Source organism: Rhinatrema bivittatum, chromosome 11, assembly GCF_901001135.1.
Source record: "Rhinatrema bivittatum chromosome 11, aRhiBiv1.1, whole genome shotgun sequence".
NCBI classification, from domain to species: domain Eukaryota; kingdom Metazoa; phylum Chordata; class Amphibia; order Gymnophiona; family Rhinatrematidae; genus Rhinatrema; species Rhinatrema bivittatum.
The window spans coordinates 90,219,869-90,232,409 of NC_042625.1; the positions used below are offsets into that span (position 1 = coordinate 90,219,869).

Below are 12,541 nucleotides of genomic sequence, written 5' to 3' on the forward strand. Positions count from 1 at the left end.
GGCACAGTCATGTCCAAAGGATCTGAAGCTCCCTCCCTATAAGCTGTCACCTCCCAACAAACCTTTCAGAAAAGTTTCTAGAAGCAGGAGCCTTGTGCCCCTCAACCTAACAGCCAAGCTGAGCGACAAAGGACAGCAACTCCCCATGTTCTCGCTTTCCACATCTTGTATAACTTCAGCACGGTTACCAGAGTTTCACGCTCTCTGGTCTCCGTGAGAAGAAACCCAGAAGCTTAATCCAAAAACAAAAGGCATTTGTGGATTTGCCTTCAAGCATTTGTGCTGTGGAAAAGACATCATTGTATAAAAAAAAAAAAAAGGTGTCTTAAAATCTCTCCATTCGGTGCCTGTGGCCCAGAGCCTGGGTGAGATCTCGCAGCGGAGAGACACCATCGGGGTGCAGGCGCTTATGCCCCTGGGAGTGCCGTGATAGCTTCAAAAACATACTGTGAAAATCCTCCTCGTCGGATGTTGAAACGCACAAACCACTCCTCGCTGCTCAGAAAGACCATGGCGGCGTTCTCCATCCGAGAGGGGGGTGAGCTGCGACTGGGCCTATCCCCCCCTTCCCAAAGTTCAGAGATGCATTCGGTGGAAAACCGGGCTGGCTCAGCCTGACCCAGGTGACTGAAGCTCGTCGGTGATCACAGACATCAGGAATTGTGAGTGCCTCGATCCGGACAGAAGATTCAGGGGAGCTGGCCAACCCCACCGTTTCAATCACGGTTACTGTAAAACCGTTTGATTCAATTTTGACTGTAACCCGCCTTGAGGCCATTCTTGGTAAAAAGCGGACTATCAAAGGATTATAAATAAAGAGACAGACCTCGAACTGGCCGAACGGATAGTGTAGCATGCCACCAAGGTCTGTGCCCATGCTCCCAGCTCTCTGCAAGAATTGTGATGTCACTATCCTGAATAAAGCCGTCGCATCCCAAACAGAGTTTCAGGCGCGGCCTGCCAGCCAGAGTAAGGATTTCCCCCGATCCAGGAGCTGGGGTTCTCACCAGTAAGTACAGCTCCGAGTTGGAGGAACCCAGGGTACCTGACCTGGGCGATACCCACACATGCAGCGGCTCCTCCTTCACAACAGTGGAGCCGTACTGCCGACTGGCAGGGCGGCTGTGGTGAGGGGTTTGATTTACTGCCGAAGCACAGCAGCAGTAACCGGACAGGGTCCTGACTATGCCCAGGGTCAGCGGCCAGGACAGCCTGCAAAACCGAGACCTACTGCTCCTGTCCTGAACTCAGATAGTCTGGTTAAAAAAAAAAGCAAATATTTTTTGGTCCCAAGCTAAGTGGTGCTGCATCTCTGGTTTTAAGCTTTCCGCTGCTGCTTCATGTTGCATTTTGCAACAAAAAAAAAGTTATTTATTAGCTCAGTGGTGCTGTGAGCCCAGAGAGTTTACTGCTGATGCTTGGACACTGCAAGCAGCAATAGAACAAAGAACCAAAAGAAATATCCTTCCCCCAGCCCATGCAAAAAATGGTAATCTTTATTAAAAAGAAAAAAAAAAAATTGTTGTAAAAATTCTATAAACAAATCAATGGAAATAGGACTTTTCTCGAGATCTTTCTGCAAAGGCAAAAACCCAAGCTGTTGGTTTTACTGAGGCCCTCTGCTTGCCACCTCTGGCTCATATTGCCAAGCACAGACCAGCTGCTACCTCTCAGTGGGCTACTGTCATGCAACAGCACACAGCCATGCCCATCTGAATCCGTGGCAAAGAGCCTGTCCCTGGCGGCTAACCTCGCCACTTTAAGCTGAGTAACCCACGAACTAGGAAACCCTGACAAACACCCCTGCTCTGGGGAAGCCATCTCTGTGGATCGCCACTCCCACCCCCAACATCTGTAGCCAGTCCAAAGGAGGTGATTTTTCAACACTGAGTGAGGAAACCCGCTGGCTGCCCTCAGAAAGCCTATGCATTCAGCCCTTGTTTTCTGCTCATCTGGCGTTGCAGCACTAGCTGCCTGAAAAACAAGCCTCAGGTGAAGTCTAAATTGATTATGCATGCTGTAACAGCAGAGCTACCAAAACCATTTTTAATAATTCAGTCAGCAGTTAGAGCAAATGAAATTATTAAGGTTCCCTAGCTTCCCTTCCAATTTTCATTTCAGAGCTGAAATGATTGAGTGATGCTCTCAAAAGCACCTCCTGCGTTTGACACAGACATCATTTATGGTATAAAAGGCAACCAGGGTGTTGCTGTGCTGATCAGCATCAGAGATCTGCACCGGCAACAACATTTAAGTACAAAATATCACCACCACAACACACTGCATGCATTAAGCCCCAAGGAACACACTTTCAACAATGTCTTGGACAAACGCTTCAACTGCTACTAAACAAGGTCGTTAATAATCATTAATGTTTTTCTTAACTTTGTGTTCTGAACCACTGCTCTGAGTGATCCTTTGTTCTCCTGCTTTCACCCAGATTTCCTGTTTATGACTAAGGGGCCAGCACTGGAAATCAAAGCCCAATTTATCCCTCTCACTTGCATATGCACTGCGCTGTCAATCAGGCCGACGCTATATAACTTGTGCGGTCTCCCGCACAAGTTATATAGTCCCAATTCTCAACACTTGCTCCACCCATAGTACATTGTACAGAATATGTTTTTTTCCAGAGTATTTCTACCCTGTTCAATGAGTTATTCCAAGTTACTTCTACCCGGTTCATTGTAAAACAAGACTTTGTCTCTGTTATTTTTTGCTGGTTGTAATGTAAACCGAAGTGGTAATTAACTCTGTTGATTGAACTCCAGTATATAAAAGTTATAAATAAATAAATAAATATATTGTGCGCCGGGCCTAGCGCACAGGCTAACGAGCTCTTGGACAGGTGTCCTGGATGCTCTAGGCTAGCATCCGATACAATAAGGGGATTAGCGCGGAGCTAAAAGCGCTCATCACATGTAAATGCATGGATATGAGGATATTAGCAGCTATTACCCTCCCTCCCCCGATGCCAAAACTCACCGTGCACCCGATGCGCACGTTTTAACACAGAAATTTAACGCCAACTCCAGGGCTGGCGTTGTCTTTACGTGTTCCGAGCCGTCTTTAACAACAAAAGAAAAAAAATCCCACAAAGCCACAAAAAATCCTAAAATACTGCTTTTCTGTACGTACTGCCTCGATACCTAGCAGAGGAACCACAGGAAGCAGCACGCAAAGAAAAACATTTTGCCTGTGGACAGGTTAGGGAAATGGATGCCCATTGACTGAGCGTCCATTTTTCTAACCGGCGCCCAGCCACTTCTCCTGGGCACCCAATGCCACGGACGCGCTAGGAATGCACAATGTATCCCTAACGCATCCTTTTTAGCGCAACCCCTCATTTAAATAATGTATCGTGCGCCCAGGAGAGGTGGCAGGGTGTGCGTTAGGAGAGAGGGCGCTCAATCACGGGCTAATAATGCATCAGCCTGAATGTGCCTCGACCCTTGAGGGGCGACAGGGTGACTCGGTCTTCTTGTTTGCACATCTTTTCAGCCCGATGCAATGGATTTTATTCTTAGGTGGACATTGCTCCACTGGGAACTGGACTCCGATCAGTGACTCATTTCATGCAGGTCACTACTAAAGCACTGAGCTAGAGGCGACGGGCTCTGGGTCTCTGTGCTCATCCCCAAGCTAGCCAGTCCTAGAGGTGACCGGCGTTGTCTCCCTGTGTTCATCCCCGAGCCCTCCAGTCCTAGAGGTGACAGGTGTTGTCTCCCTGTGTTCATCCCTGAGCCCTCCAGTCCTAGAGGTGACCGGCGTTGTCTCCCTGTGTTCATCCCCAAGCTAACCAGTCCTAGAGGTGACAGGCGTTGTCTCCCTGTGTTCATCCCCGAGCCCTCCAGTCCTAGAGGTGACCGGCGTTGTCTCCCTGTGTTCATCCCCAAGCTAGCCAGTCCTAGAGGTGACAGGCGTTGTCTCCCTGTGTTCATCCCCGAGCCCTCCAGTCCTAGAGGTGACAGGCGTTGTCTCCCTGTGTTCATCCCCGAGCCCTCCAGTCCTAGAGGTGACAGGCGTTGTCTCCCTGTGTTCATCCCTGAGCCCTCCAGTCCTAGAGGTGACAGGCGATGTCTCCCTGTGTTCATCCCCGAGCCCTCCAGTCCTAGAGGTGACAGGCGTTGTCTCCCTGTGTTCATCCCCGAGCCCTCCAGTCCTAGAGGTGACAGGCGTTGTCTCCCTGTGTTCATCCCTGAGCCCTCCAGTCCTAGAGGTGACAGGCGATGTCTCCCTGTGTTCATCCCCAAGCTAGCCAGTCCTAGAGGTGACAGGCGATGTCTCCCTGTGTTCATCCCCGAGCCCTCCAGTCCTAGAGGTGACAGGCGATGTCTCCCTGTGTTCATCCCCGAGCCCTCCAGTCCTAGAGGTGACAGGCGATGTCTCCCTGTGTTCATCCCCGAGCCCTCCAGTCCTAGAGGTGACAGGCGTTGTCTCCCTGTGTTCATCCCCGAGCCCTCCAGTCCTAGAGGTGACAGGCGATGTCTCCCTGTGTTCATCCCCGAGCCCTCCAGTCCTAGAGGTAACAGGCGTTGTCTCCCTGTGTTCATCCCTGAGCCCTCCAGTCCTAGAGGTGACAGGCGTTGTCTCCCTGTGTTCATCCCCGAGCCCTCCAGTCCTAGAGGTGACAGGCGTTGTCTCCCTGTGTTCATCCCCGAGCCCTCCAGTCCTAGAGGTGACAGGCGTTGTCTCCCTGTGTTCATCCCTGAGCCCTCCAGTCCTAGAGGTGACAGGCGATGTCTCCCTGTGTTCATCCCCAAGCTAGCCAGTCCTAGAGGTGACAGGCGATGTCTCCCTGTGTTCATCCCCGAGCCCTCCAGTCCTAGAGGTGACAGGCGTTGTCTCCCTGTGTTCATCCCCGAGCCCTCCAGTCCTAGAGGTGACAGGCGATGTCTCCCTGTGTTCATCCCCGAGCCCTCCAGTCCTAGAGGTGACAGGCGTTGTCTCCCTGTGTTCATCCCTGAGCCCTCCAGTCCTAGAGGTGACAGGCGTTGTCTCCCTGTGTTCATCCCTGAGCCCTCCAGTCCTAGAGGTGACTGGCCATGTATGTTTGTGCCCAGAGTCCTCAGGTCCCCTGTTCTACTTTTATTTTCAACATGAAATCACGCTTACCGAGGCTCTGTGATGCCTCACATCACCGTAAAATCCAGGGGCTTGTGTTAATTGCCTGTCCGCAATATAAAAGCTCCAGCTCAGACGTGCTCAGCCCTCCAGTGTGAATCGTTCCTCTGCCCTCTCAGCTCCTGCTTCATGATTTCATGGGCAGACCCTCACAGCACCATCAAACCCCCCAAAGTGTCTGAGAATGGCAGCAAGCCAAGGGAAAAAGCTGGAAAGCTCACAGCCTGAGCCACAGAGTTCCAGATCGGCAAGGCCCTGACACTGGGGGCAGACTTGGATATCATTGCTTCAGTGAGCTCATGAACGGGATACGGCCATCCCAGGCTATAACCTGTTCAGGAAAGATGCAGAGGGCAAAAAAGGGAGAGTAGCAGCAGTTTATGTCAAAAACAATATCTTAGGAACTGAAATGCAGGGGTTTGGGGGAAGGAGGAAGCGCTGTGGGCCGTCTTAAAAAAAAAAAAAAAAAAAAAAAAAAAAGATGGCGGCACTTCCCTTTACAGCGGCGTGGTCTACAGGCCTCCAAATCAGACAGAAGAACTGGACAGAGATCTGGCCGAAGGCATCCAAAAGGTGGGTAAAAGGGAGATTTTTAATCTGCCGGATGTGGATTGAAGCATCCCTGCTGCAGAATCTGTAGGGGATAGACAGACTGTGGATGTCTTTCAAGGGGATTTGCTTAGACAAATGGTAGTAGTAGAACCATGACGGGAGGAGCGATACTGGACCTGCTGCTCACAAATGGAGCCAGTATTTCTAACGTCTGGGTCGGTGCCCATCGAGCGCCAGTGATCAGACGCTTTGGTCTGGTTTGATCTAGCAGCTAAGACAGAGAGACGAAGATGAAAGCCATGGCTTTCAGAAATACAGGACTTTGTTACATTGGGGAAGTGCCTACCTGAGGAGGAACTGGAAGGCTGGGAGGAGATGGGAAAAGTGAGCTATAAGAAAGGAGCTATAAGAAAGGCAACAAATCTTTGTGTAAGAAAAGTGAATAAAAGTAAGAGGAAAAGGAAACCGATCTGGTTCTCTAAAGAGATGGCTGAAAACATAAAGACAAAAAGATCAGCATTTAAAAAGTTCAAAGGAACAGAAAAAGAGGCTCACAGGGAAGGATATCTGGTGAAGCTGAAAGAGACGAGGAAAGCAATCAGGATGGCAAAAGCTCAAGCAGAAGAAAGGATCATCAAAGAGGTAAAGCGAGGTGACAAACATTGTTCAGATGTATCAGAGAAAGGAGGGAGGCCAGAGGTAGATTTGTAAGATTGAAAGAGACAAGGGTCATGGTGTGCAAAAAGAGGAGAAAAAAGCAGAAACATTAAACAAGCCCTTCATATAAGTGTTAAGCAAAGAAGACCATAAGGAAGAGCCATTGCTGGTGAATAAGGGCACGGACGGGAGGGGGTGACCACTGCTGGTGAGCAAGGGCATGGATGGGAGGGGGTGACCACTACTGGTGAGCAAGGGCATGGATGGGAAGGGTGACCACTGCTGGTGAGTAAGGGCATGGACGGGAGGGGGTGACCACTACTGGTGAGCAAGGGCATGGATGGGAGGGGTGACCACTGCTGGTGAGTAAGGGCACGGATGGGAGGGGGTGACCACTGCTGGTGAGTAAGGGCACGGACGGGAGGGGGTGACCACTGCTGGTGAGTAAGGGCATGGATTTAAGGGGGTGACCATTGCTGGTAAGGGCACAGATGGGAGGGGTGACCACTGCTGATAAGAGCATGGATGGGAGGGGGTGACCACTGCTTGTAAGGGCACAGATGGGAGGGGTGACCACTGCTGATAAGAGCATGGATGGGAGGGGTGACCACTGCTGATAAGGGCATGGATGGGAGGGGGTGACCACTGCTGGTGAGTAAGGGCATGGATTTAAGGGGGTGACCATTGCTAGTAAGGGTACAGATGGGAGGGGTGACCACTGCTGGTGAGTAAGGGCACAGATGGATGGGAATGGGGTAGATACCACTCCATTTACAGAAGAGAATTTTGGGGTGGAACTAGTGAAACTGAAAGTGGACAAGGCCATGAGGCTGGATGAGGTACATCCCAGGCTACTGGGGGAGCTCAGAGAGGTGCTGATGGGTCTGCTGAAGGACCTGCTCAATAGAGCCCTGCAAATAGGAGTGGTGCTTCGGGATTGGAGAAGGACAGTGGTGAAGCCTGAAAGAACAGGCTTGTTAGCCTGACCTCAGTGATGGGAAAGCTAATGGAGACTCTGCAGAAGGAAAGGAGAGGGAACTATCTGCAATGCAACACGGTTTTACCAGGGGAAGGTCCTCTCAGACAAATCTGATTGACTTTCTTGATTGGGTGACTGCCACTTGATGTGATTTAGCTAGATTTCAGCAAAGCTTTTGATACTGTCCCACATGGGAGGCTCATGAGCAAAGTGAAAAGCCCGGGAATGGGTCCCAAGGTGGTGGAATAGATCAGATATCGGTAGACTGGCAGATGACAGTGAGTAGTGGTAAATGAAACCTATTCTGAGAAATGAAGAGTAATAAGTGGAGTGCCTCAGGGATTGGATCTGGGCCAGTTCTGTTTAATATCTTAGAAGGGTGAGAAGGAAAGGTTTGCCTTTTTGTGGATGACACTGAGACCTGCAACAGAGTGGACACCCCTGAAGGAGTAGTACGGATGAAAAGCAACCTAAGACACCTCGAGGTTTAAGTTTTGGCAGTTGGGATTCAGTGTCAAGAAGTGCAGAGTCATGCATTTGGGGTGCATGGGCTGGGAGAGCAGGAGAGTGACCTCGGGGTGAGAGTGACCGATGGATGACAGGCTGTACAGAGAGGCATGACCAGCAGGAAAAAGGAGGTGATATTGTCCCTGTACAGGTTATTGGCGAGGCCTTATCTTGAGTACCTTGTTCCGTTCTGGAGACCGGATCTCAAAAAGAATCAAAGTGGTCCAGAGAAGACACCAAAATAGTGTGGCGTCTGCACCAAGAGCGTTATGAGATGAGAGTGAAGGAGCTAAACACGTATGCAGTACAGGCGCGATACGGTAGGGATTTTAAATACCAGGTGGGTATTAATAATGCAAGGAAATCATGGCTTTCAATGGAGAGGGGCGGAGTCAGGAGGTATTTTCCCATGGATGCCTGGAATGCCCTCCCAGGAGAGGTACTAAGGACAAGGGCACGGGGTAAGCAGAAAAGGATGGAGGGGAACAGAGCAACAATTACCCCAAGAAGAAGCTTGCTGGGCAGACCGACATTCACCATGTTACTCTGGGACAATCTTGACCAGTCGCCATGTCAGAGGGCACAGACTGAGCCAATCTTGCCTTTACGCCATCGTATCCATGCACTTGTACTTTCTGTTTGCTGTAGAGACAGCGGGACTACAACTCCTTAGATGTAAGGGCATGGGGGGGGGGGGGGGGGGGCAGGGGAGAGACAGGTTGGAGGCACCTGGCAAACTCACCCGGCTGAGCCGACCAACAGGGCCGCTTTGTAGCGATATGCATCCCTGCCTTGAAAGATAAAAGATTGTTTTTTGGGAAAAAAATGTATTTTCTCAATTTCCATAATGTTACTTGGTCTTTTTAACAGTGCTCAGGTCTCACCTGGAGCTTCAACTCCTATTTCAGAGCATGATGAGAATTTCTAAATCTGCATTACAAAAAAACAAACAAAAAAATCTCTTTCCAAGAGCGCTTGGAAAGCCAGAACTGACTTGCTTAGTGCTCGCGACCTGAAGCTGGGTGCTCACTTTAGCAAGGGTTTGGGGGTTTTTTTTTTTGCTAACTTCATCAGCTGAAGCGGTCCTGGGTTTTTGCCCCAGAACATCGAGGGGCTGGTAGTTCCTGCCTTTACTAGAGACTCAAAGGAGAGGGTGGACCGGATCAGTCGACCAGGTGGGCAACCTACCCTTCCTATACTTCTCACGGAGCCGCAACTCTCTGGCAGGATTCAGCCTGGGGCTTCAGACCTGCCAGAGAGCTCGGCTGTGTGCTGCTTCCAGAAGCAGGCGAGGAAGGGCCTTCCTGTGTAAAGCATCAAATTCTGCATCTAGAAAGGGATTATAAGAATCCTACACCACAGCCAAACATCCTCACATTAAAATATCTGAATGAGAACGCTACGGAGGCAGTGCTTTTTTTTTTTTTTTTCCAACACTGTGCGCACACAAACGACATACATGTTCCCACGTTAGATAAACATACAGCCAGACATGCAAACATCCCAAAAGTCAGGCGATTTTAGCCGGCAGAAGCAGCGAGTTTACCTCCTTGATTTTCAGCCTTTTCGTGCAGATGTCCGCGTCCTCGGCCTCGGCTCCCTTCCCAAGCGGCGGGTTCTGGAGAGCCTGTCGGAACCTCTGGTAATCAAACTTGAAGCTGGGTCTCTTTCTTTGGGCCCAGGGCGTCTCGTCCTGCCCCGCGGCGGCAGCCCCGGCCCCGTTTTCAGCCACCGCCGCCTCCTCCTCCTCCTCCTCCTCCTGTCTGCCCCTCCTGGGGCTGCCACCCTCCTGCCCATACGGTGGCACTTTAAGACCCAGTTTCTCCGCACTGGTGATGAATTTTGAGCTGTCCCTCAGCCTGTCTCTGGTCTTCCACTGATGTGGGTGGATCTCGTGCTTTCTGTCCACCCCTTTTACCGCCTTCCCGGGAACCTTCTTGGCAGAGGTGTCCGGCTCGCCCTCCGCCGTCTGTGCCCGGGGCAGGAATATCCTTTTAAAGCGAGACGAATCGGGTAAAAGGAAGAGTGCGCCAAAGCAGAGGGTGATCAATCCGGACAGGAACAGCAGGAACAAAAACTTCTGAGAGAGGCGGAGACCAAACCCAGCCGGAGACATCCCGGAAAATTTCCGGATGAGCATAATTTCAAGCACATTGGATGGGACTGGTTGCATAGCCTGTTCACCCGTCACATTTAAAAGGGGACTGGCAGTCTATGGTGAGGCGGCCACTGCCTCTGGGAGTCAATGGACATCACTTATCGCGCCCACCGTTTCTGGCATCCCATAACGTCAGACCAGGCCGGTCCATGCTGTAAGAGGGGAAACAGATAGCACACAGGGTTGTTACGCATCCCACAGGAATGTAATGCGGAGCGCGCGCGCGCACACACACACACGCACGCACACACACGACAATGGGAAGCAACACGAGGAAGTGCCCGCTGTGGAGTTTCGGAGCCAGGTATGGAAGGAATCCCTCCTCTCTCCACCTCACCTGCTGGGCTGGCTGGGTTTCGCATCCATGCTGCTTTCTAGTTACTGCCATCGACTGCAGAGCCAACCTAGCTGAGGAAAATGGAGCCGCGCTCTCTGCGCTTCCATCATAGCAACCGCTGCCAGCCCAAACATTCCAGCAAGGGAACCTTCTCTCCTGCCTTTGTTTGGCAGCGTGGAAAGCAGAGAGAGCGCCCGCCGCCACCTTCCTCAGGTGCGCCGAGAGCCTCAGAAACGGGCAAGCACAGATAAGCTGAGAAACCCGAGGGGGAGGTAGCTAGGGGATCCCGGGAACTGGAGGTGAACTTGCAAAAGAAACCACAGTTCCTACAGGTGTGAAACAGAGAAAAGCAAGATTGAGACAAGCACCTCTGGAGTTCAGGGGATACCAGGAAACACAGGAAGCCACCTCCTGCTCTCAATACCTGCTTTTCCAGGCTCATTCAGAGCAGCAGTGTCAGCCAGTTACGGTGTCCCCCAGATATTTTAATTGCTAGCTGAAGCAAATCAAAGTAAGAGCTTGCTCCTGCTCTGCATTGAATTCCTGGGGGGGGGGGGGCTATATTAGCCTTTAAAGTTTTTGAACCCTCATCCTGCTATAAAGCTAGGCAAGCTGCGCCTTAACATAGGTGCTGGCATAGGGGCACCTGGGCAGGGTGAGCAGAGCGAGGACCTCAAGAGGAAAGGAAGCAGAATGAGAACACCCGAAAGGGGGCGCACACTTTTATTACCCCCCCCCCCCAAGTGCACGAATCGAAGATCAAAACGGGCAGGGCTCGGGGGGGGGGGGGGGGGCTCCATCTAGCCGGAGGCAGAAGGAAGAGGCAAGCACGGGGCAGCATTTGACGTTCGCCGTGGGAAACGCCACGGATTTTCTTTAATAGCCCGGGCGGGGGGGGGGGGGTGTCGTCCCCCGTCCCCCCCGTCTCGCGCGAGGACAATTAGAGAAAGCTTTCATCCGATGCTGGGAGCTGTCAGCACGGTCCAGCGGCTCCGGCTCGGTCTTTATTTCAAGGCTGGTCCAGCCCAGGAAGGTTTCTGATGCTAAACGCGAAGTGGAACAGAAACCGAGAGCGGCTGAACCCTCCCCCCCCCCCCCGGGGGGCTCGGAAACGGAAAGGGGGAGGGGGGCAGCACCGACTGAGGGCTGCAGCACCCAAGCCCACGTCAGCCCTCCCGGAAACCATCTCCCGCCGGTTCAGACCCCGCTCCCCCGGACCACGATCGCCTGCTTGGCGTTCAACTTTCCAGCCCCCTGGCCAAGCGTGCAGACACCGTCAGGAAAGCAGAGAAGGCAACGCGATGGCCAGGAAAAGGAGGGCGAGCAAAAAAACCGGAAACCTCCCCAATACATCAGTGCATAGGACAGGGTTTTTACCCGCAAACGCTCTCCTGCAGGGGGGGCTGAGCCTGGGAATCCAGCGCCGAGGTGCATTTCCTTTCCTCCTTCACCCCAATTCGGCAAGTTTCCTGCGGAAAAGAGGCTTCCTGCCTGCGGGGGATCTGCTCGGCAGCAACTCCTCAGCAAGGAGCACCATCCCCCTAAGAAATGCACTGCCAAGTCCCCCTCCCCCGGGAAAGGTGCCAGCACTCGGGGGGGGGGGGGGGGAGGCTGCCTGGGTCCGGGTCCCTGCTACAGCCTTCCCGCCGCCGCCTCACAGGCACATCCCCTCCGCCTCAGCCTCTCCCTGCGCGCGCCGCCGCTGCTGCTGCTGCTGCTGCAGGACCCGCACAGTCAGCCCTGTCAGCAGCCCTTCGCCACGTCCAGACGTAAGCCTGCCTCCCATTGGCCACGATTGGGCCCTGCAGGCTCCCTTCCCATTGGTCGCTGCAAGTTCCTTGCCCCCCCCCCCCCCCCGACGTTTGCTCTTTTTCTGCTTCCCCCCCTCTTGACAATTAACTCCGGATTTCCCGCTGCTGTAGGAAACGCATTGTTTTCTTGTTCTCACGTAGCTGGAGCAGAGCAGCAGAATCCGGAGCATCTCCCCCCCCCTCCGCTGCAATCTACTGTACTTGAATTGCAACTGGCCTTCGGCTCCGATGGGAAAGGGGGAGTAATTGCATCCAAAATCGCGATCTCCAGCATTTACGGCTATTTAGTAACGGATGCAAGATTTTCAGCTCCTAAGCGATCTGAAGAGAAAGTCATAACCTTCGGAACTTCAGGGAAGGAGCAGGGTACACTGTGAGATATTGTTAGATAAACATGGAGCCGTGTGGGCAGCTAG

The 12,541-nt window shown here is 52.3% G+C and overlaps 1 protein-coding gene across 3 annotated transcripts in view; it reads right to left on the bottom strand.

Annotated features, from left to right (window-relative positions):
* MAN1C1 (mannosidase alpha class 1C member 1) overlaps positions 1–12,087 on the bottom strand; it is a 45,811-nt gene extending 33,724 nt beyond the window's left edge. Inside the window, exons 1-2 of one of the 3 annotated variants that reach the window (XR_003859199.1) lie at positions 11,692–12,087; positions 9,366–10,129 (exon numbers count right to left, since the gene is read on the bottom strand). Coding sequence is in view for 2 of the 3 variants with exons in the window: in XM_029619844.1 (XP_029475704.1) it covers positions 9,366–9,992 (627 nt within the window). In the remaining variant the exon portion in view is untranslated. Of the gene's footprint in view, positions 1–9,365; positions 10,130–10,314; positions 10,843–11,691 lie in introns of those variants that run through there. The other 2 variants (XM_029619844.1, XM_029619845.1) reach the window with 2 other exon arrangements.
* Positions 12,088–12,541: the final 454 nt, after the last annotated feature.